Here is a 20,369-nt window from a genome sequence, read left to right as displayed (position 1 = left end):
CAGGGGATCTTCCTGACACAGGGATCAAACCTGCGCCTCTTATGTCTCCTGCATTGGCAGGCAGGTTATCACTAGGGCCACCTGAAAAGCCCCAAATGCTACACATTTAGCCTAACTGAGCAGATTAACTAAAAAAAGACTAGGAGTAGGATTGAGCTGGATGGATGCTAGCAAGTTGACAATTTTGATTTAAATGAAAGCTAAGTTTGATGTAGTAAATTATAAGCAAACTGATTTCCTGGGGTTGATAAGAGTAATCCTGTGTCAGAAGTTTGGGACTGTGACTCCCAGTAAGAGATACAGTTTACACACACAGGGACTGCTCCCCTCACCCCCCACTGCCAGCTGAACAGAAGTTTCATGGAACATTTATCCTTTTTGCATTTAATAGACTTTGAGATTCCATCCAACCTGTTCCTGTCCTGGTCTGTTCTATTCCATCCATCCTATTATTTTAAAAATTTGACTTATGGATGCACTAATTTGATTTTTGTTGTTGTTGTTCAGTCCTTAAAATGTGTCTGACTCTGTGACCCCATGGGCTTCAGCACACCAGGCTCCTCTGTCCTCCACTATCTCCTGGAGTTTCCTCAAGCTCATATCTTTGAGTCGGTGATGCCACCCAACAGTCTCATCCTTTGTTGCCCCCTTCTCCACCTACCCTCAGTCTTTCCCAGCATCAGGGTCTTTACCAATGAGTTGGCTCTTTGCATCAGGTGGCCAAAGTATTAGAGCTTCAGCTTCAGCATCAGTCCTTCCAATGAATATTCAGGGTTGATACCCTTTAGGATTGACCGGTTTGATCTCCTTGCAGTCCAAGGGACTCTCAAGAGTCTTCTCCAATACCATAATTTGAAAGCATCAATTCTTCAGTGTTTGGCCTTTTTTATGGTCCAACTCTCACATCTGTACATGACTACCAGAAAAACCATAGCTTTGACCATACAGACTAAATTAACTAAAATTTGATTTTACAACGTAGTAAATTGAAAAAGTACAATTTCTGTTTCTATAAGGAAAGGGTATTTTCTTGAGTTTGAGCTGAACAACCATTTGAGGGGTTTGGTGGGAGAAATTCTTAAGTCAGTAGAAACATGGACTAGACCAGTTCTTCCAGATGTAACATCTCAGTGAGTGAATACCATTTTTGTGATGGGACGTGTATGGGCCTCACTGTGAGGCCACGCTGTGAGTCCAGAACAGAGAGCTGTCAGAAGCCCGAGTGGATGTGAAAACAAGCACACTGCTGAATCACATGCAGACCGTGTACTGGTCTCTGACCGGGAGCTCAGATCATCCCAGCTTTGGGGTCTGACCTGGGTGAGAAAATGCAGTGAATCTGGCAAAACTCCAGGGATGGCATACATGGCGGGGAAATGGTAGGTGTAGAGCACAATGATCCGGTGTTACAGGGATGTCTGTCCTTCTTCAGATTCTTTTCCAGTATAGGTTACTAAAAAATACTGAACTTACGTCCTTGTTGGTTATCTATTTTAATTTATAGTAGCATTTATGTGTTAGTCCCAAGCTCCTAATTTATACCATCCTCCACATTTAACTGTAAGTTTTCTTTTTTGTCTGTGAGTCTATTACTATCTTGTCAGTCAGTCAGTTTAGTCGTTCAGTCCTGTCCGACTCATTGCAACACCATGAACTGCAGCACACCAGGCCTCCCCGTCCATCACCTACATGCGGAGTTTACTCAAACTCATGTCCTTTGAATCGGTGATGCCAGCCATCCAACCATCTCATCCTCTGTCGTCCCCTTCTCCTCCTGCCTTCAATCTTTCCCAGCATCAGGGTCCTTTTCAATGAGTCAGTTCTTTGCATCAGGAGGCCAAAGTATTGGAGTTTCAGCTTTAGCATCAGTCCTTCCAATAAATATTCAGGACTGATCTCCTTTAGGATGGACTGGTTGGATTTCCTTGCAGTCCAAGGAACTCTCAAGAGTCTTCTCCAACACCACAGTTCAAAAGCATCAATTTTTCGGTGCTCAGCTTTCTTCACAGTCCAGCTCTCACATCCGTACATGACCACTGGAAAAACCATAGCCTTGACTAGATGAAACTTTGTTGACAAAGTAATGTCTCTGCTTTTAAATATGCTGTCTAGGTTGGTCGTAGCTTTTCTTCCAAGGAGTAAGCATCTTTTAATTTCATGGCTGCAATCACCATCTGCAGTGATTTTGGAGCCCAAGAAAATAAAGTCTGTCACTGTTTCCATTGTTTCCCCATCTATTTGCCATGAAGTGATGGGACTGGATGCCATGATCTTAGTTTTCTGAATGTTGAGTTTTAAGCCAGATTTTTCACTCTCCTGTTTCACTTTCATCAAGACGCTCTTTAGTACTTCTTCACTTTCAGCCATAAGGGTGGTGTCATCTGCATATATGAGGTTATTGATATTTCTCCCAGCAATCTTGATTCCAGCTTGTGCTTCATCCAGCCCAGCGTTTCTCATGATGTACTCTGCATCTAAGTTAAATAAGTAGGGTGACAATATTCAGCCTTGATGTAATCTTTTCCCTATTTGGAACCAGTCTGTTGTTCCATATCCAGTTTTAACTGTTCCTTCCTGACCTGCATACAGATTTCTCAAGAGGCAGGTCAGGTGGTTTGGTATTCCCATCTCTTTAAGAATTTTCCAGAGTTTGTTGTGGCCCACACAGTCAAAGACTTTGGCATAATCAATAAAGCAGAAGTAGACATTTTTCTGGAACTTTCCTGCTTTTTTGATAATCCAGCAAATGTTGGCAATTTGATCTCTGGTTCCTCTGCCTTTTATAAATCCAGCTTGAACATCTGGAAGTTCACGGTTCATGTATTGCTGAAGCCTGGCTTGGAGAATTTGAAGCACTACTTTACTAGCGTGTGAGATGAGTGCAGTTGTGTGGTAGTTTGAGCATTCTGTGGCATTGCCTTTCTTTGAGATTGGAATGAAAACTGAACTTTTCTGGTCCGGAGTTTTCCAAATTTGCTGACATATTGAGTGCAGCACTTTGACAGCATCGTCCTTTAGGATTTGAAATAGCTCAACTGAAATTCCATCATCTCCATTAGCTTTGTTCATAGTGATGCTTTCTAAGGTCCACTTGATCACACCATCGTGATTATCTGGGTCACGAAGATCTCTTTTGTACAGTTCTTCTGTGTATTCTTGCCACCTCTTCTTAATATCTTCTGCTTCTGTTAGGTCCATACCATTTCTGTCCTTTATTGTGCCCATCTTTGCATGAAATATTTCCTTGGTATCTCTAATTTTCTTGAAGAGATCTCTAGACTTTCCCATTCTATTGTTTTCCTCTATTTCTTTGCATTGATTGCTGAGGAAGGCTTTCTTATCTCTCCTCGCTATTCTCTGGAACTCAGCATTCAAATGGGTATATCTTTGCTTTTCTCCTTTGCCTTTAGCTTCTCTTCTTTTCTCAGCTATTTGTAAGGCTTCCTCATACAACCATTTTGCCTTTTTGCATTTCTTTTTTTTGGGGATGGTTTGATCCCTGCCCCCTGCACAAAGTTTTGAACCTCTGTCCATAGTTCTTCAGGCGCTCTGTCTATCAGATCTAGTCCCTTGAATCTATTTGTCACTTTCACTGTATAATCATAAGGGATTTGATATATAATGGTAAGGTCTTACCTGAATGTTCTAGTGGTTTTCCCTGCTTTCTTCAATTTAAGTCTGAATTTGGCAATAAGGAGATCATTATCTGAGCCACAGTCAGCTCCTGGTCTTGTTTTTGCTGACTGTATAGAACTTCTCCATCTTTGACTGCAAAGAATATAATCATTCTGATTTCAGTATTGACCATCTGGTGATGTCCATGTGTAGAGTCTTGTGTTGTTGGAAGAGGATGTTTGCTATGACCAATGCGTCCTCTTGGCAAAACTCTATTAGCCTTTGCCCTGCTTCATTCTGTACTCCAAGGCCAAATTTGCCAGTTACTCCAGGTATTTCTTGACTCTCTACTTTTGCATTACTATCTTGCACACAAGTACAATTGTATCATTTTTTTTAAGATTCTACATATAAGTGACATCATGTGATATTTGTCTTTCTCTGCCTTACTTCACTTAGTATGATGATCTCTAGGTCCATCCATGTTGCTATAAATGGCATTATTTCATTCTTCTTTTATGGCTGAGTAATATTCCATTGTATATATGTACCACATCTTCTTTATCTATTCCTCTGCCAATGGACATTTAGCTTGCTTCCATGTCTTGTCTATTATAAAAAAAGTGCTGCTATGAACATTGGGGTGAGTGTACTTTTTTGAATTAGAGTTTTGAAATACCCATATGACCATGTTGGCTCTTATCCTGAAAGCTCATCATATTTTCACATAACCCTTAGAGGATGAAATTCAAACTCTTTAAAACATAAAGAACTTTCCACCCTCTGACCTTTGCCATATTTTCCAACTGCATCCCTTCCCCTTTAGTTTATGTTCTAGCAAAAGCAAAATATTTGTAAGTTTCTAAGAGAGTAAATCTTAAAAGTTTTCATCACAAGAAAAAAATTCAGTAACTATGTTTGGTCCCTTGTACAGCAAGGAGATTAAACCATTCAATCTGAAAGGAAACCTGAATACTCATGGGAAGGACTGATGCTGAAGCTGAAGCGCCAGTACTTTGGCCACCTGATTCGAAGAGCTGACTCATTAGAAAAGACCCTGATGCTGGGAAAGATTGAGGGCAGGTGGAGAAGGGGATGACAGAGGATGAGATGGTTGGATGGCATCACTGACTCGATGGACATGGGTTTGGGTGAACTCCGGGAGTTGGACTCCAGGGAGGCCTGGAGTGCTGTGGTTCATGGGGTTGCAAAGAGTCGGACACGACTGAGCATCTGAACAATGAAAACAACAAACTATGTTTGGTGGTGAATACTAACTAAACTTGTTGGGGTTATCATTTCATAATAGATACAAACGTTGAGCCAACATGTTGTATAACTGAAACAAATCTTACTGTATGTCAGTTAGACCTCAATGTAAAAAACTGTAGTTCCTTGAACTAGTCAGGTTGTATGTATTTTCCCACTTATGGTTTTGTTCATGAGAGGCCCTCTGGCTGGAAGGCCCACATTCACCAGCTCACCGAAGAAGCCATCTCTCTGAGCCTCTCCTTCCCTCCCACCCCCCACCTTATTTCATCATGGTTGTCCATTTATGTTTCTGTAGCCTTCACTGGTCAGTGAGACCCCAAATGGCAGGAGCCATATCTTCATCTTTGTGTTTCCAGCACCCAGAACAATTCGTGACATTTAATTCAAGTCCGGTAAAATTTCTATCGCATAAATAAAAACTTGAACTCATTATATTAACGGAAAGTGCACTGGAATAACTGTCAAGAGGAACTCCTTATAACTAGTCTTTTCGGTTTCTCAAATGAATTTGTTTTGTTTGTGTCTAATTATTAATACAGCATTATCAACAATAATCATTTTTTGAGCTTTCAATTTCTGTGATTCTCAGCTCAGTTACCTATTGTTGGAATAACAATGTCCTGGCCTATAAACCTGTCATGGATTAAATTTTATGTTATTTAAATGTCACAAATCTTGGTACCGTAAGCGGTGCGGGTACTGGTGGCTGTGCCTGGTCTATCCATTTTGCACTTTGTCACTTTTCCTGTTTTTGTACCTGCAGAAGCCAGAGCTGGAAGGCGCTGTCCTCATTACCCTGTCCTTCGTTACCCAGCTGGCCTGCAGAGGTGGGTGGGCGGACCGCTGCCACACTCCAGGAGTCCAGGCTTGTGTGTGCTTCCATAGACAATGTTTTCTTTTTACTTTCTTATTGTTTCCTTTCCTCTCATTGTAGGTTAGTTGCTAAGTCCTGTCCCATTCTGTTTTGACCCCATGGACTGTAGCCAGGCAGGCTCCTCTGTCCATGGAGTTCTCCAGGCAAGAACACTGAAGTGGTTTGCCATTTCCTTCTCCAGGGGATCTTCCCAGACCAGGGATTGAACCTACATCTCCGGCATTGGCTGGTGGATTCTTAACCACTAGACCACCAGGGAAGCCCTCTCCAGGGTCTTTGAAATGCTCTCTCCTGCCACATAACTTATCCTAATTGTTGCATGGAACCAATCAGGCCCTGACCGGTCTCATTTCTGAGACCTGCAATCCTGTGCAGTTATATCAAAGCAGAAACAAGCAGACATCATGCAGGTACCTGACGGTTTGGAAACCTTTGGGCTGCTCCTCACTGACAAGAAATATTCAGATTTTATCCAGGTTACTGACTTGTTTCCAGCCTCAAAGTCCTCAGTCTTGAAGTACACTGATGTTAGTTTCTGCACTCTCTTCTTCTATACTCTATACTCAGGATGACGTATGGGTTATACTTCCCGGCTTTGATGCTAACGTGGCACGCACAGCGCTGCCCGAGCCTGTATTGTATCACACAAAACACAGTCCTGCTGGTGGTTCAGTCGTTCAGTCGTGTCTGACTCTTGGTGATGCGCGGACTGCAGCCCTCCAGGCTCCTCCGTCCACGGGATTCTCCAGGCAAGAGTACTGGAGTGGGTTGCCATGCCTCTCCAGGGGATCTTCCTTCATTGACTAATGAATATATATTGAGTATAAATCAAATAAAATGAAGCGTTAATTACTGGAAAAAAAGGCAGTTTGTGATGTTTGAACCTCCACGTCAATATACAGTGATACGTGTTTCAAATAAGATTGATTTTCACCTCCTGTCAGCCGTGTTTGATCGCCTTGCTTTCAGAGACCATGGAGAATGGAAATCTTTTTAAAGAGCTGGGACAACCCTGAGGGATGGGATGGGGAGGGAGGTGGGAGGGGGGTTCAGGATGGGGGACACATGTACACCCGTGGCTGATTCATGTCAATTATGGCAGGAGCCACTACAATATTGTAATTAGCCTCCAATTAAAATTAGAAAAAGAAAAAGAGCCCTGTGAAGTGGTCTTTTGTTCCTCTCAGATAGCTGTCTGCTTATCTAGTGCTGCCCTCTGGTGACTATTTCTTAAATTACATGCCACAGGTTTTTGCAGTTTTGCCTGGCCCCGGTGGCTCAGCACGAAAGAAATCCCTGCCAATGCAGGAGACGGGGGTTCCATCCCGGGGTGGGGAAGATCCCCTGGAGAAGGAAATGGAAACCCACCCTAGTATTCTTGCCTGGTACATCCCATGGACAGAGGAGCCTGGTGGGCTACAGTCTATGAGGTTGCAAAAGGGTCAGACATGACTTAGTGACTAAACGACAAGGGAAAGACTTGCAATATAGCAGGCTTTATTTATATTTATTTTCACCCATCAAATAAAGTTTGCAGCCCAGAGCATATTTCACTCTAGCACATTCCATGGGATGGAGATGTTAAACATGATCCGGTCATTCAGGTATGTCTGCCTCCTTCAGATCAACCAGCTGGACAGGCGTGTCTCCTGGTTGGGCTGAACAGAGACAGTAGAGAGGAACCGAACTCAACAGAGACAGACTTTCCTCCTGGCATTCTCCTTTTCCTTTTTGAAAATGTTCTTTTCTCCTCTAGACGCCAGCCTTACTGATTGGCCATGAGGCCTTCTCTCTTGCTCCCAGGCTGCAGTCAGAATTGCTTCATGGAGGAAACGGGTAGACACTGTCCCCTGTCCTGGTCACAGAGGATAAAGATCCCCTGGAGAAGGGAAATGACTACCCACTCAGCCTTCTTGCCTGAAAAATTCGATGGACAGTGCAGCGTTGCGGGCTACAGTCCGTGGGGTTGCAAAGAGTCGGACACAACTGAGTGACTAACACACAGAGGGAGAAGGAAGGCAAGTCAGCCTGGCTGATGGCCCACACCTGCCAGTGAACCTCAAGCTGCAGGGCCTTCCTTAAAACCCATCTCATACTCTCCGTAGATGCAGGCTGGGTTTGGAGCGTGTGTGCTCAGTTGTGTCCGACTCTTTTGCGACCCCATGGACTGTTGCCCTCCAGGCTCCTCTGTCTGTGGGATTCTCCAGGCAAGAATACTGGAGTGGGTTGCCATTCCCTTCCCCAGAGAACCTTCCCCACCCAGGGATGGAACCTGGGTCTCTGGAGTTTTATGCATTGGCAGGTGGATTCTTCACCACTGAGCCACCCATCGGCTAAGTCCCTGGTTTAGGGATTGATGGAGTTGACTCTGGGCTGTGCTCTGGACTTGGCTTAGTGCAACAGTTTTCCTAAATTGGCTGCTCTGCGCTGGGGCAGGGCAGGAGTGGGTGAGGAGAGGGGAAGGTCAACACATCCAGTCTCATCACGCCCAATAACTCTTGGAGATCCCGGGTTGGGCGAGGTGGAGGCTTATACTAACGTAGCGTTAGTCAATTATGAGACGGACCCTTGAGAAGCTGGAGGACAGAACTGATGCGACACTGGAAACTGCTCATCTGCTCTTGGTTTTCCTAAGAGAAGCATTAGACACAGTTTTGGGAAACAGAAGGCCCAAGCAGGACATGAGATCTTGAACCTGGGATGTATCCTTTGGTAGACAGAGTAGGAGGTATACGGTAGGGAGAAGGGCTTTAATTGTATCTGTACATTTTTTTCTTCTTCTAAAAAAATACGGCAATAGCTGTAGATACTCCTTCAGTCTGTGTAATGAGTACATGAGGATGTGCTGTTAAATTTCCTATAGTTTCCTGTTTGAAAGATTGTTTTATAATTTAAAATAATAAAAAGGGGCAGGCACAATTCTTCCCCAGTCTTTGCTCTTTTACAGGTGACTCAGGGTGAGGAAAGCCCCTTACCAGGACTGTTATGTTTCAGAGATGGTCAGGAACCACACCTCACTTAATAAACTGAGTTGCTCTGAAATGTTTTTTTTGAGCACAAGCGGTAAATAATCTTAAAGCATGGCTTCCCTGCTTGCTTGGTGGCTCAGTGGTAAGGAGTCTGCCTGCCCATGCAGGACATGCAGGTTTGACCCTTGGGTCCGGAAGATCTCCTGGAGGAGGAAATGGCAACCCACTCTAGTATTCTTGCCTGGAGACTCCCATGGACAGAGGAGCCTGGCGGGCTCCAGTCCATGGGGTTGAGTCGGACACGACTGAGTGACTAAACAGCAAGTCTTAGAGCATCCCACGTGGTCCACGCTGGGGTGTTACTGCCTCTGAGCTATCCTTTGTGTGTGAGCTCACACATTGCTGCTACAAGGACAGGTGTATGTAAAGCAAGCTTTTCAAGCAGCTGAGGGGGAAATAAGACTAGAGAAAGTCCCCAAAACTGACAGAATCACCAAGTCCTTCCATAAAAACATGACATCTGTGCGAGAGAGTTATAACACTCTACAAACTTTTCATGGTTTGAAAAACTATCGTTCTGGGAAAGGAAACAGAAGACTAGGGTCACAATCAACATTTTTTCACCATCCTTCTATTCTCTCTCTTTTTTTTTTTTGACACCATATGGCATACGGGGTCTTAGTTCCTCAACCAGGGATTGCATCTGTATTTCCAGCAGTGGGAGCATGAGCGTGGAGTCTTAACTACTGCACCGCCGTGAAATGCCAGCATCCTTTCTTTAAAGCCCATTTTAATACCTGATCTCAATGGATGACCATGACTGCCCTGAGAGGAAGCTGGAGCAAAGAAGGGGTTCCCTTGACCGCAGAGCTAGGTGGTGACCTCCCAGCTCCCTCTAGAGATCTATTTCCACACTGTCCCCTGCTGTTACAACCCCCCACCCCCTGTCCCAGGACGCACCTGCTCATGAGACCAGGTCCTCTCAGAACCATCCTTGACGCAGACGTCCAGCCTTAACTCGGTCCCCGTGGCTCCATGCTTGCTGTCCACGCAGAGGTTTGCTGCCACGTTTCGAAGCTGTGGAGAGAAGGAAGGATGAGGATGGAGTTGTTTTTTTATTGTACCCCTGGCTCCTGGCAATCCTAGTGGAGATTCAGCAGGTTTTTTTTTTTTTTTATTATTTAATCCCATGATGATTGGATGGTGCCTTAAATTCATATGGAGAGAAAGTGGAGAATTAAATATCACATGGGCCAGTCTACATGTCAAAGAACTTGAGAAGATTGGGCTGCAAAACCGCAGTGAGACTCTGGGTGAAACTACAGTCTAGAAACAAGGACACAGAGCTCATGACTTCTGTAAGATGGGAGATTTTTTCCTTTCAGGTGGTTCTTTAACTCATAACTGGTCATCTTCCTGCTTCAAAGCATTGTCTCCTATCACCACATTAGCTAGGTTAGCTAGGAGAGAGGTCCAGTATGAGGCAAGTGTCCCAAGTAGAAGGTGTGAGGAAAAGGTCACTGTGTAGGGGGTGGTCACCTGACGCCCCCTGGTGGCCTGGGATGGACCTATCGTCCTGCTTTTAGCATGTCTCCTGGATGATAAATTAAAAAGTGCCATCCAGTAGGCCTGAATGGATGTGAGGGTTGGACCAAAAAAAGGCTGAGCACCAAAAAATTGATGCTTTCAAACTGTGGTGCTGGAGAAGACTCTTGAGAATCCCTTAGACAGCAAGGAGATCAAACTAGTCAATCCTAAAGGAAATCAACCCTGAATATTCATTGGAAGGATTGATGCTGAAGCTGAAGCTCTAGTACTTTGGCCATCTGATGTGAAGAACTGACTCATTAGAAAAGACCCTGATGCTGGGAAAGATTGAAGGCAGGAGGAGAAGGGAACAGAGGATGAGATGGTTGGATGGCATCACCAACTCAATGGACATGAGTTTAAGCAAACTCTGGGAGGTAGTGAAGGACAGGGAAGCTTGGAGCGCTGCAGCCCATGGGGTCACGGAGTCGGACACAACTTAGTGACTGAACAGCAACAGCAAAAGAGTACTAGGAAAACGGGAAAGACAGTAACTATCGGTGCACTCCGTGACCGGATGAAGATTCTCTACCTCAGGGATCCCCACCCTCCAGGATCTAAGGCCTGGTGATCTGAGGTGGAGCTGAATTATTAATAGTAGAAATAAAGTGCACAATAAATGCACTGTGCTTGAATCATCTCAAAACCACCTCCCCTCTGGTCTGTGTAAAAACCGTCTTCCACTAAACTGGTGCCAAAAAGTTTGGGGACCGCTGCTCTACATCATGTAGAGGGACTCTGAAAAGTTATAGCATGAGAAAAAAATGACTTAATCATTCTTTGCAAATATTGTAGTAAAGAACTGAATGGACTTTCCTGGTGGCTCAGCTGGTAGAGAATCCGCCTGCAAGGCAGGAGACCCCCGTTTGATTCCTGGGTTGGGAAGATCCGCTGGAGAAGGGATAGGCTACCCACTCCAGTATTCTTGGGCTTCCCTGGTAACTCAGCTGGTAGAGAATCTGCCTGCAATGCAGGAGACCTGGGTTCTATCCCTGGGTCAGGAAGATCCTCTGGGGGAGGGCATGGCCACCCACTCCAGAATTCTTTCCTGGAGAATCCCCATGGATGGAGGAGCCTGGCAAGCTACAGTCCATGGGTTTGCAAGGAGTCTGACATGACTGAGCGACTAAGCACAGCACAGCACGAAGAACTGAATAGTTAGCGGTGGGAAAAAGTGAAAAGTATCAACAGCAGAAATGGCAGCAGAAAGAAGTCTGGACATGGGTGCATCCCTACATCAAATCTTCCCGCCCAGAGCCTCCACCGGGCCTCCTGCCGCCATCAGGACACGTCCGGTAGCACAGCTGGGCCGTGTGTGTGGTCGCGGAGCTGTGCGTGCTCAGACGGGTGCGAGGGCCTTGGTCCTTTTCATGTCTCTACAGGGTCCTGCGTTGTAACAGTCCCTTTAGGTCCTGCTAAGAATGGAAGCAAGAACAGGAGGTACCCGAGGCATCATTTTAGACACAATTCTTTTGCCCAGAATGAGTAGATAGGGAGTCTCTCCAGCACAGAATGATGCCTGAATGGGGCCTGATCCTACCGGGCTGGGGCGGTGAGGCAGAGAGGTTGTGTGATGTACTGGATATCACAGTCAAATAAGTGATGCTGGGACACAGTGTGCTAGGCACATGGGCTGTTTCATCTCCACTTACTTAACTTTTTTAGTTTTTATTTATTTATTTAAATTTGGCTGCCATGGGTCTTTGATTTTTTGTGCGTGGGCTTTCTCTAGTCCAGTGCACAGGCTGCTCATTGCAGTGGCTTCTCTTGTGGCTTCCGGGCTCTAGAGCTTAGGCTCAGTAGTTGCGGCGCACGGGCTGAGCTGCATGTGGATCTTCCTTGACCAGGGATGGAACCCGTGTCCCCTGCACTGGCAGGCAGGTTCTTAACCACTGGGCCACCAGGGAAGTCCTCCACTTATTATAGGAGTCAGTTCAGTTCAATCCAGTCACTCAGTTGTGTCCAACTCTTTGCGACCCCATGGACTGCAGCATGCCAGGCCTCCCTCTCCACCAGCAACTCCCAGAGTTAACTCAGACTCATGTCCATTGAGTTGGTGATGCCATCCAACCATCTCATCCTCTGTCATCCCCTTCTCCTCCCACCTTCAATCTTTCCCAGCATCAGGGTCTTTTCCAATGAGTCAGCTCTTGACATGAGGTGGCCAAAGTATTGGAGTTTCAGCTTCAACATCAGTCCTTCCAATGAACATCCAGGACTGATCTCCTTTAGGATGGACTGGTGGGATCTCCTTGCAGTCCAAGGGACTCTCAAGAGTCTTCTTCAACACCACAGTTCAAAAGCATCAATTCTTTGGTGCTCAGCTTTGTTTATAGTCCAACTGTCACATCCATATGTGACTACGGGAAAAACCATAGCCCTGACTAGATGGACCTTTGTTGGCAAAGCAATGTCTCTGCTTTTTAATATGCTGTCTAGGTTGGTCATAACTTTTCTTCCAAGGAGCAAGCGTCTTTTAATTTCATGGCTGCAGTCACCATCAGCAGTGATTTTGGAGCCCAAGAAAATAAAGTCTGCCACCGTTTCCCCATCTATTTGCCATGAAGTGATGGGACCAGGTGCCATGATCTTAGTTTTCTGAATGTTGAGTTTTAAGCCAACTTTTTCACTCTTCTCTTTCATTTTCATCAAGAGGCTCTTTAGTTCTTTGCTTTCTGCCACTATAGGAGTAGAAGCTGGTACACGGTTGTTCAGGAGGGAATCAAGGTGGTGGATACCAGATTCCTTATTCAGGAAACTTGGCGACAGTTGGGTCCACCCTCTGCTGCTGGACCAGTGCTCTCAGGTGTCTGTCCATGATGACAGGGGATGTGAAATCATGGAGGACACAGGGTGGTAGCTCTGAACCTGGTTTGGCCTACACACTTCTCCGAGACTCCAGGGAGAGCTAAGGAGACTCTTGCAAAAACAAAGGAACTGGAAGTGGACATACACAAGCACTTTTGTATTCACTTTTCTGGATGCCATAGGCTCCACATTTGAACCCGAATGTCAGAAAATGCATGCTACTTCCATACCCATCCCACAAAGGAATTGCCTCCCTTTTCTTTTTTTTTTTTTTTTTGGCTGTACCACACTCATGGTTGGCTTTCCAAGTGGCTCATTGATTAAGAATCTGTCTGCAATGCAGGAGACTTGGGTTCCATCCCTGGGTCAGGAAGATCCCCTGGAATGGCAACCCACTCCAGTATTCTTGCCTGAAGAATCCCTTGGACAGAAGAGTCTGGCAGGCTGTAGTCCACAGGGTTGAAAAGAGTTGGAAATGACTGAAGTGACTTAGCACACACGCATGCACACACAACATGAGGGATCTCAGTTCCTTGGCCACGGATTGAACCTGTGCCCCCTGCAGTAGAAACATAGAGTCTTAAGCACTGGGCCACCAGGGAAGTCTCACCCACTTCCTCTTAGTCTCCTGGGAGATCCGGACGGGCAGGACATGAACTTGGCCATGTCAGTGAGTGCCCCAGTTACTCCCACTTCCTTCACCTTTTCTCCACCCCCTCAATAAAGCACCAGGGAGGAATTTCACTGTGGAACTTGGGGAGCCAAGCTTAAAAGAGGCATTTTTGGGGATCAATTCCCAGGTGTGTGATTGAGTTTATTAGATGAAAGAGAAGTGGCCCGATGGGTGGAAGTCTGAGCTTGCATCACTTTCTGGGGTCCAGCATCCTTCAACGCCTGTCTGATCTCAACCAGGACCAGGCTTTCAGTTTCTTAAAGCTACTTCACCGGGGTTTGCCAGACAGAACTCTGGGAAGAGCTCTCTCTTTATTCTTGGCCAGTGAACTCACAGACTCTCTATCCTTAGAGCTCTGCTGTCTGCTCAGTCATGCCCGACTCTTTGCGACCCCATGGACTGTAGCCCACCAGGCTCCACTCTCCATGGTATTCTCTAGGCAAGAATGCTGGAGTGGGTCACCGTGCCCTCCTGCAGGGCATCTTCCCAACCTGGGATCTTTCCGACCTGCATCTCCTGCACTCCCAGGTGGACCCTTTACCCACTGAGCCGTTTGGAAAGCCCAGTGTCAACTGATGGCGAAGGCACCTTCAGGGCACTCCTGTTCCCACCCCTGAGTCCAGGTGGAGGGGACAGCAGCTGCTGTTGGTTTATGGCCACGTGGCTGCAGAGGGACCAGCTGCACAGGCTCTGCTCTTGGACGAGGAGGACCTGAGGCAAAAAAGACAAAAAAGGATGTGGGCCACCCAGTGAGGCTGGGCAGTGGATCTGCCAGTCCTGCCCAAAGCTGTCAGAGTGCCTAGTTCTCTTGCTAAATGCCGTGAATGTGAAAGGCCTCTGGCAGGGGGTAGAGGAAACCATTTTCTGAACTCTCAAACGTTCTAATCATCTAAACTCTCATTCAAATGGCATCTGTGTAGACAATGGGATAAATGGCTTTGGAAACCAAATTTCAAGTTCCAAAGGCATAATTGTCCACATCTGTGTAAATTTCAGCCCCTTGCTGTGCCAGAGAAGGGCCATGGATAGTCCAGCAGAGGACGAGGTCGGCACCTGCACGCCAGCCTGTCCTGCCACTCTGCTCACGCCCACCTCTTCAATTCACACCCCATCCTCGGCTCACAAATGTGACTCCATCACAATGAGCTGGTGAGTAAAATCGCAACAGAACAGACCCTAATGCTTGCTTATACTTTTGAATAAAGTTTTCTTTCTAAAGGAAAGTAGACAAGAAAAGAACACAGATGATTTCAACTTTTCCACCATGGGCTCGTGTATCTGCAGCTAAAGGAAATGCAGCTCACACAAGCACACACAAACACACACACATACACACACATCTGGGACGGGGACACTGCCTCTTCTGGGACAGAAAAGGGCTGCTCTGTTCCTCCAACATCCAGCGTGGAGACTCGGCAGGACGAAAATCACCTAAGGGGACCGAGAGACTTGGAGCAGGATTAGAAAGTGAGGCAGTGCTTGACTAGGAACAGGGAAGAAACAGGAGAAAAATGGGGCCAAAGGGACTCGGGACGTGAGACAGGATTACAGACAGGATTAGGAGGTTTGGCGGAGAGTGAAGGCTGGCTCAGGTCGGCAGGAGCATGAAGGCTTGGCTGGAACCTGGGCGTTGCCTCCCTGACACGGGAGATTTTTATGAAAGAGGTTCCAGAGAAGGGGCATGGGGAATAAACTTCAAGGTGGCTGGCAGGTGGGGCCGGATAATTCAGTTGGTGGTCAAAGAGAGACCAGCTCAATGAACACAGGAGTGGGGTTTGCTATCGCCCTTCCATAGACTTGGGGTTTTTAAGTGAGAAGTAGTGGGTTCATGATTCATTCAACAAACATTAAGTAAGTACCTGGATGTCCCAGGCACTATGCTGGATATTGTATACAGTGGAAAATAAAAAAGGATTTGTGGATGAAATAGTGAAGATGATGAAAAGATACAATTTTCCAGTTATAAAATGAAAAAGTTTTGGGAATGTGACCTATAGCATGGTCAGGACAGTTACCGATTCTGTGCTGTATGTACTAAGACAGTGGGTCTTAAATGCTTGCATTGCAAGAAAATTAGTAATTCCACGGTGACAGATGTTAACTAGACTTATTGTGGTGATTGTTTTGTAATACAAACAAATTGTTTTGTAGTACAAACATCAAATCATTATGTGGACACCTAGAAGTAAATAGATCATGTTGTCGTTCAGTTGCTCAGTCATGTCTAACTCTGCGACCCCATGGATTGCAGCACACCAGGCTTCCTTGTCCTCCCAGAGGACACTGTCCTCTGTCTCTGTCTTCTGACACTGTCCACTCTCTCCCAGAGTTTGCTCAAACTCATGTCCATTGAGTCAGTGATGCCATCCAACCATCTTATCCTCTGTGGCTCCCTTCTCCTCCTGCCCTTGATCTTTCCCAGCATCTCTTCTCCAATGAGTCAGCTCTTTGCAACAGGTGGCCAAAGTACTGGAGCTTCAGCTTCAGCATCATTCCTTCTAATTAAGGATTGATTTCCTTTAGGATTGACTGGTTTGAACTTCTTGCTGTCCATGGGACTCTCAAGAGTCTTCTCTAACACTACAATTCAAAAGCATCAAGTCTTCAGCATTCAGCCTTCCTTATGGTCAAATTCTCACATCCATATATGACTACCAAAAAAACCATAGCTTTGACTATACAGACCTTTGCCAGCAAAGTAATATCTCTGCTTTTCAATACACTGACTAGGTTATAGGTCAATTATATCTCAGTTTTAAAAATTCAGAAAAATACATTTGAATTCAACCCCCCAGAAAAGTCTGTCCCCTCCTTTGAAAGCACATCTAGTCGCCTGTCATCCCCAAAGCCCTGACACGTCAGGACCAGTGGTTCCTGAGCCTCCTTCTGGCAGGGTGTCCTCACTGGACTGGGTGGGTCTGGGGGAGAGGACCCCTGGGGTCATCCCCGGGTGGGGTCAACTGCAGAGATGTACATAGCTTGGCTGATGGACTCCAAAAACTGTTGCTTCGTGATTCTCATTCCTCAGCGATTGACAGCATTTCTTTAAATCCCACGGTCCTGCCTGTGATCATTTATTTTTTTCATTCTCGGAAAGCTGTGATCTTTTTTGGTCCTCACAGGATGCTGTAGTACAGAGAGACTTTTGCAGGCATCTCTGCTGCCAATACACCAGACAGGACCAATTTTCTTTGAGGGTCTTGAAACTTTTTTGAATTTTACTAGAAAAATGAGGAAAGGATTTCTCTTCTGAGAGCTCATGAACCTCTTTTTTTATTTTTTAATTCAGCTTTTGTTGAGGTATGTTGACATATAAAATTAGATATTTACCATATACATTGTGGTATACTTCGTGAAATGATTTTTCTTGTGAAGTTAATTAACACAATCATCACCTCACATATTTATCTTTTTTTTTATTTTTCTTGAGAACATTTCAGTTCTCCTTGCTTCTTCTTGTTGTTTAGTTGCTCAGTTGTATCTGACTCTTTGTGACCCTATGGACTGTAGCCCACCAGGCTCCTCTGTCCATGGGATACTCCAGACAAGAATACTGGAGTGGGTTGCCATTTCCTCCTCCAGGGGATCTTCCCCGATGCAGCGATTGAAACGCTATCTCCTGCATTGGCAGGTCGATTCTTTACCACTGAACCACATGGGAAGCCCCTCCCTGCTTAGCTAGTGTGAGTTATACAGTTCGGTGTCATCAAGTGTAGTCAGTATGTTTTACATGAGACCCTCAGACTGGGTTTGTCCTATTCCGGCCTTGAATGTGTGCTACATCCTACCCGCGATGAAGCCCAGCACATGTTAGGGGTGACCCACCAGTTGAACAGTTACTTCGCTTTGAATCTCTGCTACCTTACACACCTGCCCCGGATTGTTCTAACGTTGAGATCAGAAATCTCCACCTGGATGGCTCATCAAAGGGGCCGCGAGGGGCGTGGCCCTCTGCTAGTTGCCCTGGTAACCCCTGAGCGGACCAGGTGTCAATCCCCCATGAAGGGCGATCTCCCTCCCCCAATCCCCACCCCACGCCCCACCCCCACCCCGCCCGCCGTGCCCCGGGGCGCTGGCAGCCGCCCTGTCCCGCCTGCGGTCCACTGCATACAATGGGGTGTCTGTTGTCCCGGGACCCTGCTTCAGACAGGTAAGCTCCCCCTTCTATGAACCGCTGATGTCTCTGTCACTGACCCCGGCTGTTCTTCCGTCTTAAAGCTGGGCTTCTGGGTGCAGCCCAACAAATTGGCGGAGCAGACAGGAGACTGAGGAAGCGTCCAGGAGCACCAAAATTTTGGGAAATTAGGACGGAGGCTGGCAGAGTACCGGTGTAATCCCGCTGTGGTCATCCACTGACACAGGTCTTGAGGGATAGGGGTGAGGGGGGACCCCAGGGTGCCATCCGCTAGTACTGGGGTCCTGCGGTGGCTGTCCATGACAGCTGGGCGCTGCCAAGAGCACAGAGAACCCCTAGACGCCCTCAGGCGGTGGTGGAGGTTCTGGGGAAAGCAGAGTTAGGCAGTAAGGCCCTGGACGCACCTCTGGGCTGGCCATGCCTTTTTTTTTTAATTTTTTTTTTTTTTTTTAGACTACCTCACATTCTGCTTATTTATTTATTTATTTTTTCATTTATTTTTATTAGTTGGAGGCTAATTACTTTGCAATATTGTAGTGGGTTTTGTCATACATTGGCATGAATCAGCCATGGTTTTACATGTATTCCCCATCCCGATCCCCCCTCCCACCTCCCTCTCTACCCGATCCCTCTGGGTCTTCCCAGTGCACCAGGCCCAAGCACTTGTCTCATGCATCCAACCTGGGCTGGTGACCTGTTTCACCTTAGATAATATACATATTTCGATGCTATTCTCTCGAAACATCCCACCCTCGCCTTCTCCCACAGAGTCCAAAAGTCTGTTCTGTACAACTGTGTCTCTTTTTCTGTTTTGCATATAGGGTTATCATTACCATCTTTCTAAATCCCATATATATGCGTTAGTATACTGTATTGGTCTTTATCTTTCTGGCTTACTTCACTCTGTATAATGGGCTCCAGTTTCATCCATCTCATTAGAACTGATTCAAATGAATTCTTTTTAATGGCTGAGTAATATTCCATGGTGTATATGTACCACAGCTTCCTTACCCATTCGTCTGCTGATGGGCATCTAGGTTGCTTCCATGTCCTGGCTATTATAAACAGTGCTGCGATGAACACTGGGGTGCATGTGTCTCTTTCAGATCTGGTTTCCTCTGTGTGTATGCCCAGAAGTGGGATAGCTGGGTCATATGGCAGTTCTATTTCCAGTTTTTTAAGAAATCTCCACACTGTTCTCCATAGCGGCTGTACTAGTTTGCATTCCCACCAACAGTGTAAGAGGGTTCCCTTTTCTCCACACCCTCTCCAGCATTTATTGCTTGTAGACTTTTGGATAGCAGCCATCCTGACTGGCGTGTAATAATACCTCATTGTGGTTTTGATTTGCATTTCTCTGATAATGAGTGATGTTGAGCATCTTTTCATATGTTTGTTAGCCATCTGTATGTCTTCTTTGGAGAAATGTCTGTTTAGTTCTTTGGCCCATTTTTTGAGTGGGTGATTTATTTTTCTGGAATTGAGCTGCAGGAGTTGCTTGTATATTTTTGAGATTAATCTTTTGTCTGTTGCTTTGTTTGCTATTATTTTCTCCCAATCTGAGGGCTGTCTTTTCACCTTGCTTATAGTTTCCTTTGTTGTGCAAAAGCTTTTAAGTTTAATTAGGTCCCATTTGTTTATTTTTGCTTTTATTTCCAATATTCTGGGAGGTGGGTCATAGAGGATCCTGCTGTGATTTATGTCAGAGAGTGTTTTGCCTATGTTCTCCTCTAGGAGTTTTATAGTTTCTGGTCTTACATTTAGATCTTCAATCCATTTAGAGTTTATTTTTGTGTATGGTGTTAGAAAGTGTTCTAGTTTCTTTCTTCTTCTTTTTTTTTAATTTTTAAAAACATTTCTTTTAAAAGTTTATTTATTTATGGCTGCGCTGGGTCTTCATTTGCTGCTTGGGCTTTCTCTAGCTGAGACAAGTGGGGGGTGCCCTCTAGTCGTGGAGCACGGGCTGATTTGTCCCGCAGCGTGTGGGATCTTCCAGGGGATCAAACCTGTGTCTCCTGTGGGGGCCGGCAGAGGTTTATCCTCTGAGCCACCTGGGAATCTGGTGGCTTTTTTTTCTTTTTTCTTTTTTTAACTGGCTGTGCCAGGTCTTAGTTGCAACGTGCAAGATCTAGTTCCCTGACCAGGGATTGAACCTGGGCCCCCTGCACTGGGAGTGAGGAGTCTTTGCCACTGGACCACCAGGGAAGTCCCTGGCCATTGCTTTTTATTTTAAGAACGGCCACAGGTGCTGAGCAAAGGTTAACTTAAACAGTGGATTCCTGTTTCTCTGAAAGTGAGGCATATGTATTAATGATGCTGGGAAAGATTGAAGGCAGGAGGAGAAGGGGGTGACAGAGATGTTTGGATGGCATTGTCAGAAGATCCTCTGACCAACCCTGAGGAAATCTGGCACACTGATGGAAGCAGCTTTGTCTT

The 20,369-nt window shown here is 45.8% G+C and overlaps 1 protein-coding gene across 1 annotated transcript in view; it reads right to left on the bottom strand.

Moving 5' to 3' along the window:
- GALNTL6 (polypeptide N-acetylgalactosaminyltransferase like 6) overlaps nucleotides 1–20,369 on the bottom strand; it is a 1,387,945-nt gene that overhangs the window by 20,212 nt on the left and 1,347,364 nt on the right. Inside the window, exon 10 of the mRNA XM_043891291.1 lies at nucleotides 9,691–9,807. Coding sequence (XP_043747226.1) covers nucleotides 9,691–9,807 — 117 coding nt within the window. The remainder of the gene's footprint in view (nucleotides 1–9,690; nucleotides 9,808–20,369) is intronic.

The sequence above is a fragment of the Cervus elaphus genome, chromosome 29 (assembly GCF_910594005.1).
Source record: "Cervus elaphus chromosome 29, mCerEla1.1, whole genome shotgun sequence".
Classification (NCBI taxonomy): domain Eukaryota; kingdom Metazoa; phylum Chordata; class Mammalia; order Artiodactyla; family Cervidae; genus Cervus; species Cervus elaphus.
Note: the sequence above shows the minus strand (reverse complement) of the source record. Positions and strands in the feature narration are given on the sequence as shown.